The 16,570-nt window shown below is 40.0% G+C and overlaps 1 protein-coding gene across 1 annotated transcript in view; it reads right to left on the bottom strand.

The window, feature by feature from the left end:
- The window catches only part of NID1 (nidogen 1), an 80,970-nt gene that overhangs the window by 27,596 nt on the left and 36,804 nt on the right, over positions 1 to 16,570 (bottom strand). Inside the window, exons 11-12 of the mRNA XM_065401136.1 lie at positions 9,650 to 9,793; positions 8,661 to 8,783 (exon numbers count right to left, since the gene is read on the bottom strand). Coding sequence (XP_065257208.1) covers positions 8,661 to 8,783; positions 9,650 to 9,793 — 267 coding nt within the window. The remainder of the gene's footprint in view (positions 1 to 8,660; positions 8,784 to 9,649; positions 9,794 to 16,570) is intronic.

Consider the following 16,570-nt stretch of genomic DNA (forward strand, 5'->3'; position numbering starts at 1 on the left):
ATTGCAATGATGAAAATATCAAAACAAATATGAGGATTGTTGGGAATTCAATATGCGACCTTTAGCACACAATGGTTAGCACTCCACATGCCATTTGAGTTAATATGTGGACTCGGGAGTTGAAAGACAAGGAAAAGCTAAACAAAGTCAAAACTTTTAGTCATGGAAACATTAGTTATGGATGGAATATATCCAAATATGGATTTAGATTTATTTTATGAATCTAAGGGTAAAAAAGGAGATAATAGATATAAAAAAAATGAAGTGTGCCTGGTATACAGATGAAAAGTGGAGTTGATTTTGTCAAATATACACAGATGGGTCCAAAAAAGAAAAAAAAACCAAACAGATCAGGAAAAGTAGGGACAGCACATTGTTTACCAAAATTAGGAATTAGTACATCTAAAAGAATATCTGATTTTGTAGCTGTCGTGATGACCAAACTAGCCAATAATGCTAGTGTGTTACACTGGATCTGGGATGTATGTCCAGCAGCAGGGATCATGTTTTTGGATTCAATATCAGGCCTTATAGCACATAGGGATCTCTGTATGTAGAAGTGATTTAATCAATGAAGTTATCTTTCTAATAACAGAGTTAGTATAGATAGGAACACATGTAGCATTAGCCTGGATGCCAACACATATGAGGATAACAGGAAACAAAATGGCAGATATGGCAGATAAAGTTGCTAAAAGCACTGTAAGAAATGGAAGGATTGACCAAGAAATACCCTTGAGTAAACAGGAATTAAAAAACCTAATGTGCCACTGGCAGACTAGGTGTCAGCTTATGCCAAGGCCCCAGGCCTTACTGAAAACTCACAAATGCATAGTTGGAAACCAGTCTGGCTTACCTGTGGGTTCGTATAGTTAAAATTGATATTAGTGTTATAAGAATGGGTGTAGTGTTTAGAATTTATGCTTGGAGGGTGCTGCTTGTAATACTCACCCATGCTATAAATGTAATACTTAACTTTTGCGCTATAACTGTAAGATATTTGTTCTGAAACTCTAACTCACCAAACAGGAAAAAAAACTTCATCTAATGCAAAATGCTAGATTCCTACAGAAGGTGTTGCCTGCTGCCCATCAGGAAGGACTGCTGAATCCAAATGGGCCATTGTGGAACAAAGACTTTGTCAATTGCTCCTCCCCCCCCCCCAAGAAGAGTTCTCCCATCAGCTTGGCTTGGGTTAGCCCCAAAAGACATAAAAGCTTGCTTAGTATAGAAGCTTCTATAACCTTTTGAACTTAAGACTGTATCTTTGTGCATGTATGCTTACCTGCTTTAACCTTGTAAACAACTCATTTCTTCTTCCTAGTTAATAAACCTTTCGTTGGTTTATTATAGGCGTGGCTACAAGCATTGTCTTTTGTGTGAGATCTAAGGCGCAAAATGACCTGGGGTGAGTGACTGGTCCTTTGGGACTAGGAGTAACCTGAATATTGCTGCGATTTTTGGTCTAAAGCGACCATCTATCACAGAGGCATGCTTGCCTGGGGTGACAAGATAGACTGGGGAGCCAAATGGGACTGCCTGTGACTCCATGTTAAGGCTCTGATAGTGCTTTAGGAGTTCGCATTTGTTACTTGGTTGGTGAAATCTAATTATAGAACACAAACAATTTGGGGTTTGTGCCCAGTTCCTGGACAGTCTGCCCTGAGGTTGGCACTCATACTTGTGAGCCCCTGCAGACAGCATGACACCTCATACAGAATGATTTAGAAAGAGAAGTGGTAAAAAAATGTGGATCAATGAAAGAAGAGGAAGATGATTTTTTGAATTGTGCTTTTGAGTAGAGGATAATGAAATACAGAGCCCACATAGGAAAAATGAAGTGATTTTGTTTAGAGTACTAACTGGCCATTGTGGTTTAAACAAAAATCTTTTTTGAATACACAAACACAAAGATGGACTATGTATGTGATGTAAGGTAGAAGAAACAACGGATCACCTTTTATGGGTATGTAAGGGTTTTGATAAAGAAAGGGAAAAGATTGAAGAATTTCAATGGCTTAAGCTAACAAAAGTTATTATATTTTGTAGTAAAAATATCAGGGAAAAGGGGTAGTATTAGAAAGGCTTTGTTACAACGTACATTACCTGAAAGATACAGGGCAGAATGAGAGAACATAAACCATGAGGTATTTAGGAATTGTAGCTGGTGGCGGCTATAACTATCCAATCAAGTTTGCTTCACTATGGAAAACAGAAACAGAAAAAGAATGAAGTGGGGAGGCTCTGGAGATTGCAGAACGTGAACAGCTCCTGCAGGGAAGACCCTGAGACCAAGGGAGCTGTGATCTAGAGAGAAGCCGAGGGAGCAAGAGGCTCTGAGGAAACCTCGATGGAGTTTGGGCCTAGAGGCCATGTCAGAAGGCTGATATCTAGCTAGGAAGAACAATGAGAACAGACTGGGATGGAAGATGAGCTCCAGCTGTAAGAGAAACACGAGAGTTAAGTATGGACTGTTGTGTGGTGATGGACTTTATTTTGGGACCCTGAGGACTGTTAGGACCCATTTCTGTTATTAAACCTGGGGCCAGAAATTAATTTTTATATTAAACCCAGGCAGCGAGTGCTGTTATCCATGTGAAATCCTGTGCATAGTTCTTAAGGGGCCTGTAAGAGGGGGCTAAAAGGGGCAGGGTACCTGTAAAGAGAACCCAGCCCTCCCACAGGAGGGGGCGCTCGGTAAATGGCTACCCTGTTACAGGGGCCTGTATCCTGGAGTACAGTGACTCTGAAAAGGACTTAAAAAAATCACAGTAGACAAGTAACTGCACATGAGCTCCCAATGTGATGCTGCAGCTAGAAGGGTAAATAGGATCCTTTTATGTATAACTAGGGGAATGTCATGGAGTGCGGAGGTAGTATTACCTTCGCACATGGCACTAGTGAGACCATACTGGAATGCTCTGTCCCATTCTGGTGTCAACACTTCAAAAGGGATGTTGAAAAATTGGAAAAAGGCTCAGAAAAGAACTACAAGAATAATTTAAGGTCTGAAAAACATCTGTTACAGAGAGATATCTAAGATGTTCAATCTATTTAGTTTATCCAAGAGAGGCTTAAGTGGTGATTCTACCAGTACCTACATGGGGAAAGAGATTTCTGATGTTAGATGCCTCTTTAATCAAGCAAAAATAGCATCATGAGATCCAATGTTAGGAAGCTGAAGCTAGACAAATTCAGACTAGAAATAAAGCATGTATTCTTAACAGTGAGGGTAATTAACCAGTGGAACATCTTACCTCGGGCTGTGGTGGATTCTCCATCACTTGAAGTCTTGTAAATCAAGACAGAATGTCTGTCTAAAAGATATGCTGTAGCTCAAACAGCAGTTATGGTCTTGATGCAAATACTACTGGGTGATGCAGAAATTATTGGGTGAGGTGGCTGGTGTTATGAAGAAAGTCAGACCACATGGTCTTAGTGATGCCTTCTGGCCTTGAAGTCTATGAATATATAAGAATGACCTTCCTACAGCAACAGCTGTTTAATTTTTGTTCCATCACACTTTCAGCATCCACGTCATTTTCAATTTATTTCAAGTTCCATATTGTATGGGACATCTTCCTCCCCTTAGCCACCCATCAAAAGTGATTATGCACTGGTTTTGTAATCATGCCAAATCCAGATATTCAATTTTATAAGCCATTAAAATATTTTCAACTTCTGATCTACCAACTCAATCACATTTTCATTCTCAAATGGAAACTACAGCAAATGTTTTCATACTGTGCCCAGAGTCATTATGTAATCTCATAGTTACTTTACGTTTCTTGTTTGGACAGTTCATTCTGGGTACTACAAGGAACTACACTGGGATTTTCAATTGCTAGTCCTGAACAGTCTCAAAGATCAGGTTAAAAATCTCAACATTAAAATCTCAACCCTATTTATCAGTTTACTTTGGCTTTTGTCATCCTGTATTTGTAGTGATATATTACAAACAGTAAATAGACTTATGCTGTCAATGCATTTCTTATATGAAAGAGATTATACACATTACTTGTGTGAGTAGTATTTAGTGGCCATAGGTCCCAACCCAAGAATCTTTCTTTTTTTCTGTTTAGTAAACATAGCCTCTGGGGTTTGCAGGCGTGGGAGGGCTCAGACATTTGTTTCTTTTTGAACTGAAAAAATGAAGCGTGAGGAAATAATGAAGTTCAGACATTCTTAATAGCTGCTGGAATGTCACTGGTCACATCAACTCTTTCATTAACAAGGTGGCTAAGTTTGGAATGAATGTGAAATTCCAGACAATTTCCAACAACTACTTCTGAGAAAAAGAAAAAGAAAATGCATAAAACAGATTGTTACTCATTGTATGGAACCCAGTGTTCAAGATTAATTTTGTACCAATGAGAATAAAGGCTGCATAAAGCAGCATTTTGTCTATTAGATTCAACAGATGCTTAGTTCTGACTCTACCGTTCTTAAAACTGAAATCTTGATGCTTATTAGTAAAGTTCAGCTCTAAGTCCAAACTTGGTGGCTTGGGCCCATCTCTACTTGTCAGTTTAATTGTTTCAAGCGGCCCATTTCAGCAGCAGCCAGTTGTATAAGCTGCTGGGAAGACTATATGTAGCAAGGACTGAGCAATTAATTGAATGAAAATCTCCACGCTGATAGCTACCTGGAGAGATACACCTCTACCCCGATATAACGCGACCTGATATAACACGAATTCGGATATAACACGGTAAAGCAGTGCTCCGGGGGGGCGGGGCTGCGCACTCCGGTGGATCAAAGCAAGTTCGATATAACGCGGTTTCACCTATAACGCGGTAAGATTTTTTGGCTCCCGAGGACAGCGTTGTATCAGGGTAGAGGTGTATTAGTGAATTAGTTTAGGTCAATGAGATCTCACCTTGATATGGAAGAAATAGGAGGGAAAAAGCCTGGATAGATAGTAAATTTGAATACAGTAGATCCTCACTAAAATACTCCAACTGGGAGATCCACTGTGGAGCACCACATATTAAAAGTCAGCCAATAAAGTGAATAAAGCACAGTTATAAAAATAAATCAGAAAATGTACTTGAACTACTTTTAACAAGTATATTTTGGTTTTAATTATTGATAAAGCTTCATAACTATTAAACATATCATAGTATATTTATAAAAGTAATTAAGTTTTAGCGATATGAAGCCTCTCTATAGCATCTGCTACTACCCTTCTGTTGAAGAGTGGAGTAACCACAAGTTTTTTGTGAGAATTACCAGTGTTGCAGCTTAGGGTACATCTTCACTACCCGCCGGATCGGCGGGTAGTAATCGATCTATCGGGGATCAATTTATCACGTCTCGTCTAGACGCGATAAATCAATCCCCGAACGTGCTCCCCGTCGACTCTGGAACTCCACCAGAGCGAGAGGCGGAAGCGGAGTCGACGGGGGAGCCGCGGCCGTCGATCCCGCGCCGTGAGGACGCGAGGTAAATCGATCTAAGATACGTCGACTTCAGCTACGCTATTCTCGTAGCTGAAGTTGCGTATCTTAGATTGATCCTTCCCCCTAATGTAGACCAGCCCTTAGTGAAGTGAGAAGTAGTAGAGTTCTACTGTATTCCAATCAGACTTAATTCACCAGCAAAGGATAAGCTCCTTACCTACCAAGCAGTTTTTGTAATCAAACTTTATGCACTGAACTAATTTGATGCTGGTGGTTTAGGTATGTCCCTAATTCATAGCAGAAGTCATAAGAAAAAAAAACCAGACACATAAAAAGTTTAATGAACCCTAGTAGATTCTCAGCCCTAAAAACACTGGATACTAAAAACTCTACTAGCTATTATATTACAACTAACACTGTTTTAGGATAGATCCATACACAGCAAGATATTTTACCTTGAAAGTGGAAGGTCAAGTAAGGTACAGGACTAAAAAAAAATTATGGTGACCAGCCAAACAAATAGGGTATTAAACTCAGCAGATTTAAGGTGCAGCTGGAGTACTAGGCACTTGGGACCAGATTTTTAAAAGCATTTAGGCAAATTCCATAAAGAAATACAGTATAAGTCATCCTACATAACAGTAAAAATATTATGAAGCTACTACTATACACTAAAAGTCACTTTGTATTAACCATAATAAATTTAAACTTAAAGGTTTAGTAGACCTTTGTTTTATGCAGTAAATACTATACTTTGAACAGTGAAAACATGTCATTATATATATATTCAGACAAAATTCAATATATTCTTAAAACTAGGCTTTCTGCATAACATTAATTTGCCAGCTTCAATATACTAAACCATTGGTTCTGCTGTAACAAAGGGGATGCAACAGATGTCAAAGCAATATTTCTACATCTGTGACTCACTGAAAAATTTAGAATCGTTAAATTTCAATTTGGTTTCAAATTACCTACAAGTTCCTTCTCTGGCAAGAACTCCGTTCTCATCTTCAGGTTAGTGTGAGAAATACTTAATGAGGCGAGAAACACTATATAACTTTCCATCTATACACATAGGTATTCATGCATGAAAACTAAGTTAAAAGAATACTGAAACATTGGCTTAAAAGGTGACAAAAGCTACAGCTTCAGAATTAATGCTGCAAATCTAGCTTCAATATGCTCCAGTGAGTCTAGTTAGTACAGAAAAGTCTACAAATATTGGATGATTTGACATACCATATGTGCTGTTAAGGATGAGTTAGATAAATATGATCCACAAACATAAAATACCACCACCACACAACAGCTTGTTACCAGTGTGCTGCAAATGCCTCTTTTGCCTTAGTGATGAGACATTAAGCACTCAGTTCTAAAGTTTTGACTTTTAGGGCAACTAGGAAATATAGGGGGAAGACCCCCCTAAAAATTAAGCTTCAGCCATAATATAGTATGTCATGTAAGTACACATTTGGGCAAGCTTTGAAAAGTTGAGGGCTCTAAAAAATCATATTCTGTCAATTGCATAAATATTTTGACATTTTGCTTTGTGCTGTACTACAGAAATGTATAAATAGAAAGAACCATTCTTTCAAAAATGTTTCAGAAGCAGTACTAATAAGAGGCAAGCTTCAAATGACTTAGAAATTTGATTAACTACCCAAGTATGTTCATCTGAAACTCTTGGGTCTGTCATGTTCAACGTTTTGGGCCAGATTGTCCAGTAGTATAAACTGGTGTAGACTAAACAAAGCCAGTGGAGCTACATGGATTTACACAAGCTCAAGTTCTAGACCCAAGAACAGGAAGAATGGTTCTCATAGTCATTTCAACACTTCTGTTTGGAATGTGAAGAGAAGAGATGAGGGAAAAAAAGTTGTCTACAATTTCAAATCTTAAGAAAAGTTTGGCAAATTTTGGGTTCGTGTTTGGGTCAGTTCTTATTTTATCGGAACTGCCATTTTCTAGTAACTACTCTCCATATGCAGCATTTTTATTGTAAAATGTCTGAAAAGGTTTATAATGTAATTTAAATGAAATGTGACAAACTATTTATAGAATTAATGCGATACCAGTTACAGTAACAAATCTGAAACCCATATGCCTGTTTCCTCCACTTATGCAACCTAAGAGCCACGCAGTAACAGTGCAACATATTAATATACCTACTGGATAGCTTGTCCCATCTGAATAAAAGTTGTTAATACCCATAGGGCATTGGGCAGGAATAATTCTTTTTTCCTCATTAGCTGTATTAATTTTGACATATGTGAAAGAAAACAAGTATTGCAAATTACACATAAATGCCTCATAAGGACAGGAATAATTCTAGTAGCCGAAACATCCGGTTAAATAACTTTAAAGAAAAATAGAATGGATAGAGAGCTATTACCCTAACAAAAAAAGAGAGTAGATTTGTTTTGTTCAGACAGACAGATCCCTTTTCAGAACAGGTTATACCCACCGTTATGTCAAAACACTGACTTCCCTAAATAGGGACTAGAATCACTTAGATCTTGCCCTGTTTACTGCAAAAAGAGTGAACATGTGTTCCTCCTTCCCCTTCATAACACACTGCATCAGTTGAAAGATAATACAATGAATACTCCCACAGATATCTACTTTAAATCAAGTGAAAACAGGGACGAGGGACCAGACACCAAGAGCCTATAAGACCTATTTGAAAGGTCATAATTTTAAGTATGCAACCAATGAGGAGGTGGGGAGAGGGGGAACCCAGAAAAATATGGAGGTGGGCTCCTTTGAAAAAGTGAAGACACTATTTAACATTAGGGCTTGATTTTCAACACCTTAGGAGACAAAGATGGCACACTAAAGTGTGAATGCAATGGCATGCTGAATTTGAACACCATTGCTAGGTTTGTATGACCAAATAGCCAGTTAAATGCCTAATTGGCCTTGTGTATACACAATTATGGTATCAACCCACTACATACAGCCCTATTTATTTGACCTTTAGAAAATCTGGCTCTGAATACACTTGGGAGTCTCAGAATGCTTGGACAAATTAAATATTACATTAAAACAATAAGGCTACTAATATTTTTTTTTTTGCACAAGACAGATTGATAGCTATATTTGCCAACTTGGTGCAATTTAAGGGGGGAAATGTTAATAAAGATGAAGACCCTAGAAACAGGAGAGTTTGTTCTAGCGACGAAATAGATTAAATGTTTGTCCTCTGATTCCTGAGCTTTATTTCTAATCCCAAATTGAAGAACTGTAAAACTTTACCTCCTAACACACACTGGAAACCATCCCCACGATAACCTGCCTTACACTGGCAACTGAAAGACCCGGGAATGTTGTAGCAGATAGCATCTGGATGACAGCGGTTCTGACGACATTCATCTACATCTGTAAAACAGAAGATCAGGCCAGATAATTTCTCATGATATACAATAGCTTATAGATCACAGTTAAGTTGTTTGTTTTGGATTCTTTTAAGGTGTCAAAGTGGCTTAGGAGCGGAGGTCTCATTTTTCAAAGTGACTAACACCTAGGATGCTAAATTCCACTGACTTTCAATGGAACTTCAGCTCCTATGCCACTTCGTTGCTTTTGAAAGTTTTACCCCCATATCTAGGTTAGGATTTGCTTTCTAGAGGTAAAGCATGCAAAATTTATACAGAAAATTCTAAGAAAAAGCATTGTTGACAGTTTACTAACACAGTTACCTACCCACATTATTAAAAAAAAAATCTGGATTTATGAAGCAACAGATCTATAGATTGGTGGACCCTATAAAATGGTTAGGATTTGGCTGGCAAAGGTTCCAGTGCATACAATTATGGGAAGCCACCACTGCCCTGTAGTCCAAGCAATGTGAAAAAAAGCATGTTACTATTACAAATTCAGTGTGCCAGGCATGGTGGGCCACATCCTCAACTGATATAAACGGGCATTGCTCTACATTGATTTACACCAACTGAGGATCTGACCTGTTTTGTTTAGGTGACCATAAACTAATAACTATTTAAAATTATTGCAACTCTCCCATCAGAGCCAGGCTACTTATCAACTTATCAACCTGGGTTACAAATGAGGGGGGAAATATAAGGGTTGAATTTATGTCTGTCAGGAGACCTATCAACCAAGACACTTTCTATTTGAAAATCGAAAATAAGTGATTTAAAAATCAAACCAAGGCAGGTATCAACTGGCTCACTAGCATATATAATAATCAGCAAAACTGCTCTAAATAAATAAATGGCGTTACGCACCTACACAGGAGCGTCCATCTCCAGAGAAGCCATCTAGACATGTGCAGATGTAAGAAGAGCCATCAACATCCACACATTGGGCACGCTGAGGAATATCACAGTTGTGTGTGCCCATCGCACAATGGTTTATAACATGTTCAACAGCTGTAAGTTTAGATAAACACAAAATTAAAAACAAGATTTTACACATTTAATTTTCCCTCTACTTAATCTGCAGCAAAAGATACATGTCAGAGAAAGAAAAGCAATTTTTCAAAGGTATAAATTACAAAGGAACCTTTGTTTTATTTATCTGTCTGTACTTACTTACACTATGTACCTCGCAGGACAAGGCCATTTTACAAATGAAGGGCTTCATTCTACTCAGCACCTTGCAGGTTTGGGCCAAAAATGTATTGTACTATGCAACAGAGAAGTCACACACACAAATCCTAGCATCCAAAAGATTTTTCCTTTTTGTAATTAATCAAGTAGTGGTTGACAAAATGTCAGGAAAATAACCTTGTATAGGCCTATCAACATGTTGGCTGAACTATCAGTCGAACACACTGGGAATAATTCAGTATCCCACTAAACTACCCCAGGATAGTTGTAACTTGGCAACAGATGGGAGCTGTGACTCAGTAGGAGCCAAATACATTTGTAGATTAATGGGGAGAAGTTTTGGCTAACTGCAGCAGCTATCAGACAATCTACTTACAGCTGTGTCTGCTATCACATTTCCTACAGTAACAACGGCTATTCCATGCCCAACACTACTTCTATCACTCTCCAGAACTCCCAACTCCCACTTGTTGTGTCTAAGAGAAGGGGAAGAGGCAAAAAAGAATTAAAATAAATGTTGAAATCCCCAAAAATATTTGAATCTGCAACACGTGCAGCCACAGCAGCATTCTAACTGCTGGTGCATGAGTGCTCACCGAAAGCTACCCCTTCATGGGCTCTTTTCTAGGAGGGACAGGATGACTGGAGAGCAAGGTCTGGATTACTTCTCTCTCAGCAGTACAGACATGTAGATCAGTGGTTCTCAAAGCCGGTCCGCCGCTTGTTCAGAGAAAGCCCCTGGTGGGCCGGGCCGGTTTGTTTACCTGTCGCGTCCACAGGTTCGGCCGATCGTGGCTCCCACTGGCCGCGGTTTGCTGCTCCAGGCCAATGGGGGCTGCGGGAAGGGCGGCCAGCACATCCCTCGGCCCGTGCCGCTTCCCGCAGCCCCCATTGGCCTGGAGCGGCGAACCGCGGCCAGTGGGAGCCGTGATTGGCCGAACCTGCGGAAGCGGGAGGTAAACAAACCGGCCTAGCCCGCCAGGGGCTTTCCCTGAACAAGCAGCGGCCCGACTTTGAGAACCACTGATGTAGATTATAATACTAACAGCAAAAGCTGCTGTCACAGCAAGATCTATGATGAGAGTCACTATCTCTTCTTTTCCACATGGAAAACCCTGGTAGAAAAGCCACACGCACACCTATTTTATACTCTGGGATGTATATCCAAAAAGCCCTCCTAACCTGCAGCCCACAATCTGAGCACAGCACCCATTTACAATCCTTTTCTCCACCTCTGATGGAATCAACAGCTTCTGATCAACAGCCTATGCCCAACACCATATTAACAGCTTCATCGTCAATGGAAAAACATATTACACAGCAACTAACCTAAATATTCAATACAAATGGAGACAACTCCAGTAACCTTGACATGCTCATAGGTCACAAGATTTTGGGAGTTTCATGCCACTTGCACTTAATACAAGCACTATGAAAGAGCTAAAGCTGAGTAAGAGAACTGCCTTGAGAGAGCAAGTTGAAGAAGCACAAAAGAAGGCAACAGACACCCACTCTGGTGCTTAGATTTGCAGAGTGCTGACTCCCCATCCCTGGAGAGAAGGGAAGAAGAGAGCCACTGGATTTGTTTTCATCAGCGAAGTACTCTCCATTTTCCTTCCAGCCCTATACACTGCAGAGTGTATCTTTGCGATGCCTCTGCTAGAAAGAAAGGGCCAAACTTGGGATCAATGGAATTATGTCAGGGATGAATTTGGCCAGAGCTGGTCACCGGAAGTGCCACGAAGATGAACTTTATAGGTACATCCGCATTACAAACTTCTTACAGTGATATGTAGAGTACACACCTGGGTAGCCCTCTTTGCCTGGGTACAAATAGCAGCATAGGCTGTGAGGCACTGCTTAAAAGATGTGCCTGAAGCCTGTGTGTATGTCCCCAGGCATATATTCTACATGGCTCTCTACAGCCCAAGCAGTGCCTTCCCTGCCTCCCAGCTGCAGGAGCTGTCCTCTGCCACAGGGAAAAGTCTTGGGCAGTGGGGGAAAAGGTTTCAGTAAATCCCTCCTTCCAGAGCCTTTCCTCATCACAGTGAAAGCCTCTGGCATTAGGGAGCTACTGAAGTCTTTCTCCGCTGCCTCCCCCCATCAAAGCCTTTCACTGACAGAGGAAGCTACACACTGCAGTGTGGAGGCAGCTTGCTTTTCACTGTGGCATGTAGCTACATGTACCCCTCACACTGCCAGCACTGGTGTGCAATGTAGACGCAGTCTATATGGGGGCTGGCAGAACAGGGCCTGGAAGGAAAAAGTGTTTCAGGCTGAAGTGACAAAAGGGAGACTAGTGGGGAGAAGGAAGAAAAGATTAATTGTCCTTCCACACCTTTCCCTCTCCTCCTCCACCCTGAGATAGGGTAAGAGTCAAATTCCCCTTCCAGGATCCAGTATTAACTCTTCCACTGCCTGACCCTACCCTGTCTTTCACGTGAATTTTCAAACTGAAGGGGCACACACAAAAGGAGGTGCGAACGGGGTGGCACACTTTCCCTTTAAAATCATTCAATATTCACAAGACTGTCCAAAAAGAGTGTCATACATTTTTATACAAGTTGCATGATTTCTTTTTCAGTGTGTCTTTTGATTTTTAAACTCCTGGGGTTTTTAAATTTCTCCAGGGCAAGGCATCCAACCCCTTAAAGAATCTATATAATATTAAACAGGATGAAAATTCCACATGGGAAATTAATCTGCGCACAAAGAAATTCACTTTAAACACGCATTCTGTACAAGCACCCTCAGACTTAGCCAGCTACTATAAAAGTTGAACTTCTGTAAATGCAAAAGCCTGAGAGGGAGTAAGGAAAAAAAAATTGTGTGAGCCTGTACTTGCCCAGAGTAGGAAACGCCTGACTATATATTCTTAAATTCAGGTTTCCACCAAGCAGATGTTGAAACAACCAAATATGTAAGAAAGGAAATATTTAATAAAAAGTTACTTGGCAGAGCCAATAAAGTTACTTATTTAAAGCTTTCAGAGGCCACCTGACATTACACAGCTAACAATAAAATTTCCTCAAAACCCTAGAGGCTTAGATTTCTTTTTAAGCAGGGATTTAGCATGGTTTCCTCCCCTCCAATGCTCTGCAGTTACAATAGGAACGTCAAGACTCCCAACCTACACACAGCACTGATCCACAAAAGCATTAGTAGGGACTGGTTCTAAACAGCACATTATATTACCCAAATGATAAATCTGAGAGTTACATAGAATGACACCAAGCTGAAGACAGACCCTTATCTGGACTAAAATATAAGAGAGCAAAAAAGCTGAATTCTCCATCTTTCCACCTGTAGATTCCTTTTTGGAAGAAAAGGTGTGGAAGAATTGTCTTTTCTAGTCTCAAGTCAGAAGGAATTTCCAACAGTGTTGAAATGTAGTTTCATAAATGGCATAATACAAGGGTAAAAGGTGGGCCTCTTGAACATTGGTATTTGGGTCCTACTCAAAGAATGTGGACTCCCTATTCCATGCTCCCCACATGGACTGCAGTCCAGGAGCAGGAGAAGGTCCATAAAAGTTGGGGGGCTGACGGCGCCCGAACCATGGCCCCATCCCCCGTGCCGCCCCTTTTCCCCTAGCCCTGCCCTTGCACCACCCGTTCCCCTGAGGCCCCACTCTGGCGCTGCCTCTTCTCCCCCCACCCCCGACCCCCGCTCGCTCCTCTCCACCCATTTCCCCCCACCCCAGGGTCGCTCGCCCTTACAGCAGGTAAAAAGTGAGAGGGACCATGGCCCCCTGGCCCCTCCTGTTCGGGCAACCCTGCTGCAGCCAGCTCACTTCAGGACCCCAACAATGCAGTCCAGCTCTCAGAAACATCAAGCAAAAAGTTTGTCAGCATATGCTCAGAAGTGGGAGCAACACCATGGGACAGTTTAAAACTGGAGTTAAGACTGACCTGCCTTAAATTTGAAGACATTGTGAAATCAGATGGCATGTTAGTAACTGTTCATTTTAAATTTTCCCCCTTTACAACTATGAACGCCAATTACATTTGGAATCCACAGCTGAAAGTAACAGGCAAGTATGAAAGAGCTGAGATCTGAAGACAGCCAATTTTAAAATCACGTTTGTTTAGATTTATATTCAGCCTTCAAGAAAATTTAGCTGAGAATTGTACTAGTAAAGCATCAGTCTTTCTAAAAGTCATAGATGATAATTTTCTAACATAAAAAGATACTGCATCCAACATGTGGTAGCTCTGTTTTGGACCTCATCATGATGGATAAAGATGAATTATTCATTGGACTAGTAGTTGGTGGTTGCTAGGGACCAGTGATCATGAACTGATTACATTTAACATGGACACGCAGAGGACACTCCCAACCAGGCACTCCTCCGTTCCTTGCCTCCCCCTGCCCTTCATTTTAGTTTTTTTATAAATTTTCTCCTGTTTTTAATTTTTTTTAATCAAACCTGATAAAACCTGGAAATTTAAAAAATAAAAATTGAAAACAAAAGGCCTTACTCATATTCAGTCTGTGATCCACTACATCCTCCAGATCCTTTTCTACTGTACTGCCTACATAGCTATCCCCCATTTTCTGCATTTGATTTTTCCTTGGCAAGTGTAGTACTTTGAACTTTTCTTTACTGAATGTCATCTTGTTGATTTCAGACCAATTCTCCAATTTGTCAAGGTGGTTTTGATTTCTAAGCCTGTCCTCCAAAGTGCTTGCAACCCCTCCCAGCTTGGTGTCACCTGCAAATTTTATAAGCACATTCTCTATTCCATTATCCAAATCATTAATGAAAATATTGACTAGTACTGGATGCAGGACTGACCCCTGCAAGACCCCACTAGATGTCCTTCTAGAGTGACAGTGAAACATTGACAACTACTCTGAGTATAGTTGTGCACCCAGTGGCGGATTAATGATTTTGTCACCCCGACCCCATATGAACTTATTAAACATCAATATTTTCAATATCAACACCAATATTTTCACTTTTTACTTTACTACTACTTTCAACTATTTTTTCTGTCTCACTGTCTTTTCTGTCGGCACTAACTGATACAACAAAGGAACCTATTTTGCGCATTTTTGCTGTCATTTCATTTTCCCTTTCTTTCTTTTGTATAGTATTTTTTTTTAACTGAGAATCACTTAATTTCTTCCTTCCGATCATATTATTAATGTTTAGGATTCTCGTAAGTATGTTTACTAAATGGCGTCACACTGTCATTGGTGGTTTCAATACGCGCTATGATTGGTAGAATCGCGGCGTCACTGATGCCGCGATTACAAAAATGCTGCTATTATAAATTTGCCGCCCCTGCAAATTTGCCGGCCTAGACCTAGGCCTTGTCGGCCTAGGCAATAATACGCTGCTGTGTGCACCCATTTTATAGTAATCTCATTTATACCACATTTCCCTCATTTGCTTAGGAGAATGTCATTTGGGACATTAAAAGCTTTACTAAATCATGTTAAATCATGTTGATGGCTTCCCCCACATCCACTAGACCAGTAAACCTGTCAAAGAAGGTAACTAGGTTGGTTTGGCATGATTTGTTCCTGACAAATTTATTTATTTAATCACCTTATTATCCTTTTGGTGCTTACAAAATTTATTATTTAATTATTTGTTCCAATATCTTTCCAGGTATCAAAAAGTTAAGTTAACTGGTCTATAACTTGCCAGGTCCTCTTTGTTCCCTTTTTTAAACGCAGGTTCTATTTTTGTCCTTTTCCAGTCCTCTGGGACCTCACCCATCCTCCATAAATCTTTGATAATAAATCACTCATGGTTCTGAGATTGCTTCAGCTAATTCCTTATGTACCCTAGGGTGAATTTCATCAGGCCCTGCTAAATTGAATACATCTAGTTTATCTAAATATTCTTTCACCTGTTCTTTCCCTATGCTGGCTTGTGTTCCTTCCTACTTGTTAATATTAATGTTAAGTCTCTGTTCTCAATTTTTTTTAAACGTAAATTAAGCATTAAACACCTCAGCCTTCTTAATATCATTTGTTATGCACTCTCCTTCCCTGCTACATAGTGGACCTACATTTTCCTTCATCTTTCTATTGCTCCTGATGTACAGGGCTCTATAAGCCTCTTTTTATTGCCTGTTATGTCCCTTGCTAGGTGTAATTCATTTAGTGCCTTAGTCTTTCAGATTTTGTCCCTACATGCTTGTGCTATTCTTTTGTACTCATCCTTCACAATTTGTCCATGTTTCCATTTTTTGGGTAGGATTCTCTTTGACTTTCAGGTCATTCAAGAGATCCTAATGCATCCATAATGGCCTCTTTTTTATTTATTATTTTTTCTTTGCATTGGGATAGTTTGCCGTTGTGCCTTTAATACTGTCTTCTTGAGAAACTGCTTGCTCTCCTGAATCCCTTTTTCTCTTAGATTTTCTTTCTATGGGACCTTTCCTACTAGTTCTGAGTTGTTAAAGTCTGCTTTTTTGAAGTCTACTGCAATCCTTGGATGTATAAACAGGGTAGTGGAAGGAGATTTTATTTTTGTATACAGCATTGGTGAGTCTGATACTGGAATACTGCATACAGTTCTGCTGTCCATATTTTAAAGAGTATGTTTAAAAATTGGAAAGGTTGTAGGAAAGAGACAAA

This window comes from Emys orbicularis, chromosome 3 (genome assembly GCF_028017835.1).
Source record: "Emys orbicularis isolate rEmyOrb1 chromosome 3, rEmyOrb1.hap1, whole genome shotgun sequence".
NCBI lineage: Eukaryota > Metazoa > Chordata > Testudines > Emydidae > Emys > Emys orbicularis.